The sequence below is a fragment of the Danio rerio genome, chromosome 23 (assembly GCF_049306965.1).
Source record: "Danio rerio strain Tuebingen ecotype United States chromosome 23, GRCz12tu, whole genome shotgun sequence".
Taxonomy (NCBI): domain Eukaryota; kingdom Metazoa; phylum Chordata; class Actinopteri; order Cypriniformes; family Danionidae; genus Danio; species Danio rerio.
In genome coordinates, this window is record NC_133198.1 from 2,805,309 (window position 1) to 2,812,500 (window position 7,192).

The window sequence follows — 7,192 nt, forward strand, 5'->3', positions numbered from 1 at the left end:
ATGACGACAGTCAGTAATAGTCACTATTGGTTTTTGGATTTAAAGGGTCACAAAACACCAAAACTTAATATTTTGAGCTGTTGCCAGTTATATTTGTGTACCGGTAAAGTCGTTCCTGAAATTTTGCGGATATTTACTGGTGTCACTGTGTGAAAGGGGATATTGTCACTATCTGAAACCTTGTTTCAGAACAAACAATCAATCTACAGGTGTGAAGCAGCCTTAAGCCTGGTTTATACTTCTGTGTCAAGTGACCGGCGTAACTCACGGTGCATGCAACGCGCAGCTGTGCATTTATACTTCTGCGCGCTGTCTCTGTTGGTCTGCATTAACACTTCCGAAACGCTAGTTGGCAGTGAGGTGTAAATGTTCCTCTTAGTTGAGTTTCTTCGCTGCTGTTTTGCTTTTCCTGAACACTTCCTGGTTGTACAAGTGACTCAAACTCGCTCATTTTGAGGCAGGAACCGGCGGACGTGCAACAACTTTAACTATGAGGTAAACACAAAACAAAACTTTCCATCCGGAGCTCCTTCACGGGACTCCACACTTGTAAACAATCGCTCGCGCCATTTGCGCGGCTTTCGGTCCCGCCCAGACTCGTCAGCGCTACCAAGTCGACCAATCACAGAGCTTGCGCTACGCGTCGTTGCGACGTGTAGTTACAATTTTTGAGAGGTGCACGTCAGCCACGCTGACGGCCACGGCGAAGGGCTATGCATCAGCGCCGTAGCATACGCAGGCGTTTGACGCAGAAGTATAAATCAGCCTTTAGAAAAGCAGGTTCATTTACAGGTGAAGTCAGAATTATTCGCCCCCCTGAATTATCTACCCCGCTGTTTACTTTTTCACCAATTTCTGATTAACAGAGTTTTTTTTAGTAAAAGTTTTCATAACTCATCTCTAATAACTGATTTATTTTATCTTTGCCATGATGACAGTAAATAATATTAGACTAGATATTCTTCAAGACACTTCTATACAGCTTAAAGTGACATTTAAAGGCTTAACTAGGTTAATTAGGGTAACTAGGCAGGTTAGTGTAATTAGGCAAGAAAGTCTACAGAACAAACCATCAGTATAGAATATCGAAAACAAGTATTGCTTAAAGGGGCTAATAATTTTGTTCTTAAAATGTTTTTTAACCAGTTAAACTCCACATACCCGGTACCGGATCTGTGACGTCATCGACTTTCGCTTTAAGATTTAAAGGGCTAGCGTTGCACCAGACCCCCGTAGGTGGTTTCGTTTGAAAGTGTAGAATCTATATGCACATATGCATCACTTTGGTTTTTAATCTGCTGTACAAAAGTTATTTACACTTAAATACACAGTTTTTATAATACCCGAGCTGGGTATTTTACATTGGTTCATTTCATATGGTTCATATATGACACATGTACAAGTTATAGCTCAAATGAAAGCTCTTGCCGGTGCTCATACGGTTCTAGCATTCTTTTTACTGAATTATATTCACATATTAAACAGTTGTCGAATGAATTTTGGTGTTTACATGACACAGAATTGAAAACAATACATTTATGATCAATAAGCAGCCCCAGATAGCACAGACAGCTGTCATCTCTTACCTTATGCTGTGCGCTTCAGGGCCATTCTCCTCTGTTTTTGAGGTGATGTGCATAAGTAATCCTTTTATATGTCTGACGTGCTCCAAACACAGTGAATTATGTTTGATCAAACAAAAGAATAGTGAAATATGAAAACAATGATCGCTCCCTGTGGCTTGTACAGCACCTCTCATCAGTTGGAATACAGTAACTTTTGCATAGATTATGGTGGAGACATTTTTCTTATTTCCTATGATTACAGACATGTGCAGGAACCACCAACATTAATTACAGCACGCTAGACCACACACAACCTAAAAGGTACACTTTCAAATATGAGTTTATAAAAATAAAATACAAAAAGCGCCTCTTTATTTAGGTGTTTATTATAACACAGACGACATATACAAATATTTTAAACACTTTCAACAGTGTTTTATGAAAACTCAAAGGGTTTTCTTTAAAATGATACCACATTTTTGCATTTACACCTCTGCATGTGGATTTGGGAAGCTTTTAAATTTGGGTAGGCAAAATCCAGGCGGAAATCCCAAAATAACAGCAGAGTTTAACTGGTAAAAAAAAATGTATTAGTTCTTTTATTCTAGCCGAAATAAAACAAATAAGACTTTCTCCAGAAGAAAAAAAACATTATCAGACATACTGTAAAAATATCTTGAATCTGATACACACTATTTAGGAAATATATATAAAAAATAACAATATAAAGGGGGTGAATAATTCTGACTTGCACTGTATAGTTGATGTGGATTAGTTCAAAGTGATTAGTTGACTTTACTCTAAAAAGTGAGTTGCTTTAACCCCAAACTGGCTAAGTAAATGAACTGCATGCAGAATTTATAGAAATGAAGTTGAATCAACTTAACAGTTCTCTTACAGCAGGTGTACACACTTCCTAAAGTAAAGGAACTAATGGCTTTTACAGTATAGGGTATTCCTGAACAAACTGAAACCCAAAGAAGTGGACCTGAGTTAAAGAATTGGGTCAAAGTATAAAAGTTTGACTTGTTTAGGGAGTTTGTGTGTTTTGATGTGGTGAAATGCTCGTTTGTGGGTAATCTGGTGAATGGAATGGTTTAGCCCATGTGTGTTGTGTGTATGGATGGACTCGGGCCAGATTTAAATGGGTCATGTCTAGGACACTTGCTTTGTTTTTTTGTCTGTGCAGAAGTTTGTACAGAATCTGCAGATTTATGCGGGATGGTTTAGAGAGTGTAGCAGTTAGTTAATTAACTTTTAAGTTTTAGAATGCAAATCCAATTAGAAGCATGTGTTTGGTAAATTTACTATGCAGTAAAAGTAGTAAAAGGCTGAATATATTATGTATAAATATGAATATAATTAAAACGTTTGCATATTATTCAGTAATACTGAATTATCAAGACTGAAATATATTTACACACATGTGTGTGTGCGTGCGTGTGTGTGCATGCAGATTCTGTGCGGGCCCAGACACCAACGTTTGCTTAAGCATTTTAAAATGTATTTATTCTGTTATATTTTATTTATTTAATTATAATTATGAATAAATGCAATGCCATAGTATGGTTGTACAAAACTTATTTTTGGCTGCTTTACAAGTTTAATTTTTTTATTTTTTATTTTTTTTAAGTTTTTATTTTTTATTTTTTATTTTTATTTTTATTTTTTATTTTTTTTTACATTTTAATAAAAAATTTTTTTACAATGTTTACAATATCATAACATTAGAACACCCAAAAGCAAGAGTTAAAGGGGCTATCAGACAGATCAGAGATGATTTAGGTTTACCGCTCGTCAGCATCGAGTGTGTTTGTGTGTTGCTGAAGAGCTTGATTGAGTGTTGAGTGTGTTATTAATCACACCTGTGTGTCTGTCAGAGAGACGTGCACAGGATGAGTGCGGTTACAGAGGGAGGAGGAACAGGAGAACACACACACACACACACACGTACAAGTGTATATATTAACTCGCTCTCAGACACACACTACAAATCCACACTCGTACACAAACATCCATTCATTTTCTTGTCGGCTTAGTTCCTTTATTAATCAGGGGTCGCCACAGCATAATGAACCGCCAACTTATCCAGCACATGTTTTACACATCTGATGCCCTTCCAGCTGCAACACCTCTCTGGGAAACACCCACACACACTCATTCACGCTCATACATTACGGACAATTTAGCCTACCCAATTCCCCTATAGCGCATGTCTTTGGACTGTGGGGGGAACCGGAGCACCCGGAGGAAACCCACACGAACGCAGGGACAACATGCAAACTCCACACAGAAACCCTGACCCAGCCGAGGCTCGAACCAGCGACCTTCTTGCTGTGAGGCGACAGCACTCGCTTCCTCACACAAACACACACTACCAACACACAATCATGCATGCTTAAACACACACACACGCATATACAAAACACTCTCATACAAACGCAAAATACAAACATGCAGTAAAACTCATATACACACACACACACTTATGTACACACTCAACACACTCGCTTTCTCTCACATATACAAACATGCACTACCAACACATTCACAAACATGCATGCTCAAATAAACACACACACACACATGCATACACAATTCTCTCACACAAACACAAACACATACAACACAAACACACACATAAACTCGTACACATACACACACACACACACACACACGTGCATGCTTATGCACAAAACACGCTCGTGTATATGTGCGCATGTAAGTATGTGTTTGTTTATATGTGTTTATATTATTTATTTATCTTTACTTATGGCTAAGTGGTTAGCACTGTCGGCTCACAGCAAGAGGGTCGCTGGTTCGAGTCTCGGCTGGGTCAGTGATGCCAAATCTTACCACCATGCCTTGCAATAAAGACTCTCGTTTGAGGGAGAGAAGATGTGTTTTGTGAGAAGCCAAAGATGGCAAGTTCAGCATCTGGTAGAACAGGTCTGAGTACCAGTCAAATATGCTTATCCAGAATCTGGTTGAAGTTAACTGTATTAACTCTGCTTCTAATCAATCAAATCACTCCCTCCTTGAAAGATTCACACGTCTAGGTAGACATAGATTGATTAAGATCATAATGTTCTTTCTTTCCTGTTCTGATTAAAACCTTTCTCGCGTGTAAAGACCACAGAAAAGCTCAAGTGTGTGTCCTGTGTCTCTTTCAGTTGATATCCGGGAGATTAAGGAGATCCGGACTGGACAGAAGTCTCGGGACTTTGAGCGATATGTGGAGGACGTCACGACCCGGCCGGACCAGGCCCACTGCTTCGTCATCCTCTACGGCACTGAGTTTCGCCTCAAATCCCTCAGTCTGGCAGGTAAATCAGTATCATATGAGCGACACACACGTGTGCTTTAAACGTCGCATGAACTGTGATGTTTGATGTAATTTCAAGTGAAACATGAAGACCAGTGTTTCCCAACCCTGTTCCTGACGGCACATCAACACTACACGTTTTCAACCTCTCCCTATTCAAACACACCTGAATCAACTCAACAGAACATTAGAAGAGGCATCAAACCCGAAATGAAAGGGTCGGATAAAGGAGACATCCAAAATATGTACTGTTGGTGTGCCTTCAGGAAGAGGGTTGGGAAACACTGATGGAGACAGGGTGGGACGTAAGGTAGATCCTCCCCTTTTAATATGAATGAATGGTTGAATTAAAAAGGTGAATGAATAAGAAAAATAATGAAATATTAATAAATGGTAGAATGAAGATGTGAGCGAATGAATGAAAATGTGAATGAATGAAAAAATAACAAAATATAAATGAATTGTTGAGTGAAAATGTAAACGAACGAATAAAAACGTTTATAAAATGAATGAATGAATGGTTAAATGAAAATGTGAGTGAATGGAAATGAATTAATTAGTAAAATACAAATGAATGGTTGAATAAAGATGTGATCGAATGAATGAATGAATGACAATGTGAACAAATTAAATGAAATACGAATGAATAGTTGAATGAAAATGTGAAGGAATGAATGAAAAAAATAACAAAATATAAGTGAATTGTTGAGTGAAAATGTGAACGAACGAATAAAAACGTTTATAAAATGAATGAATGGTTATATGAAAATGTGAATGAATGGAAATGAATTAATTAGTAAAATACAAATGAATGGTTGAATAAAGATGTGAGAGGAATGAATGAATGAATGAATGACAATAAAAAAAGGAAATACGAATGAATAGTCGAATGAAAATGTGACTGAATGAATGAATGGAAAAATTAATTAAATATAAATGGATGAATGAACGTAATCGAATGAATGAATGAAAATGCGAATGAATGAATGAAAAATTAACAAAATATGAATGAATGTTTGAATGAATGAATAAAAAAATCTATGAAATTAATGAATGGTTAATTGAAAATGTGAATAAATGAATGGAAATGAATTAATTAATGAAATACAAATGAATGGTTGAATAAATGTGAGCAAATGAATGATTGAATGGCAGTGTGAACCAATTAAATGAAATACGAATGAATGCTTGAAGGAAAATGTGTATGAATAAATTAATAAAAAAAATTATAAAATGAGAATGAATGGATGAATGCATGTGAGTGAATGAATGAATAAAAAAAATAAGTGGATGTGAGCAAATTAATGAATGCAAATGTGTATGAATGAATGAATAAATGAAAAAAATGAACAAAACGAATGAATGAATGAAAAAAAATAAATGGTTGAAAAAAAATGTGAGTGAATGAATGACAATGTGAATGAATGAATGAATGAATGAATGAATGAATGAATGAAATGCTAATGAATAGATTGAAATTGAAAATGTGTGTGAATAATGAATGTAAATGTGAATGAATGAAATTATTAAAAATATGAAGTGGTAAATGAAAATGTGAATGAATTAATGAAATAGGAATGAATGGTTTAATAAATATGAGGGAATGAATGAATAAATGAATGAAAATGTGAACGAAATAATGAAATCTGAATATATGGTTGAATAAAAACATTTGAATGAATGAATGAATATGTGAAAGGATGAATGAAAGCTTGGGTCTCTCAGCCAAACCATTATTATTATCCATCTGCTCATGCTGGTTGTGTGTCTGTGTGTGCGCAGCGACCTCAGACGAGGAGATGGTGATGTGGGTGAAGGGTCTGACGTGGCTGATGTCCGATACGCTGAGCTCCTCCACACCGCTGCAGATTGAAAGGTGACCTCCGACCCCTGTGTGCACTGCACCACACATATATTGACCAATGCAGATTTTAACCTCTACCTTCACCATGGGTCATGACGAGCCCTGTATACTGTGTTTTTAATAGGACAAAAAAAAGAAAAGAAAAAAAGAGTTATATGTTCTAAACATAAAGTGCACGCACCAATTGAATAACTTGACCCCTGCCTTAAAATAATCCTAGATCCACCACTGCTCCAGAACCAAGATTTTTGACCTTAGGAATAATTTTCAGCAGAGTAATTATTGCAGTGTAGAGTCAGAATTAATCTCAGTCTAATGTTTTAATCACAGATTGGTGAATCAGTGTTTACAATTCAATTCACCTTTATTTCTACAGCGCTTTTACAATGTAGAATGTGTCAAAGCAGCTTTATATAGAAGATCATAGTAAACTGAAAC

General features: G+C 36.5%; 1 protein-coding gene across 7 annotated transcripts in view; it reads left to right on the forward strand.

Moving 5' to 3' along the window:
• Positions 1-7,192, forward strand: part of plcg1 (phospholipase C, gamma 1) — an 81,644-nt gene that overhangs the window by 13,440 nt on the left and 61,012 nt on the right. For all 7 annotated transcript variants that reach the window (XR_012398260.1, XR_012398259.1, XM_073938161.1 and 4 more), the window contains 2 exon segments: positions 4,739-4,891; positions 6,673-6,766. Coding sequence is in view for 5 of the 7 variants with exons in the window: in XM_073938161.1 (XP_073794262.1) it covers positions 4,739-4,891; positions 6,673-6,766 (247 nt within the window). In the remaining 2 variants the exon portion in view is untranslated.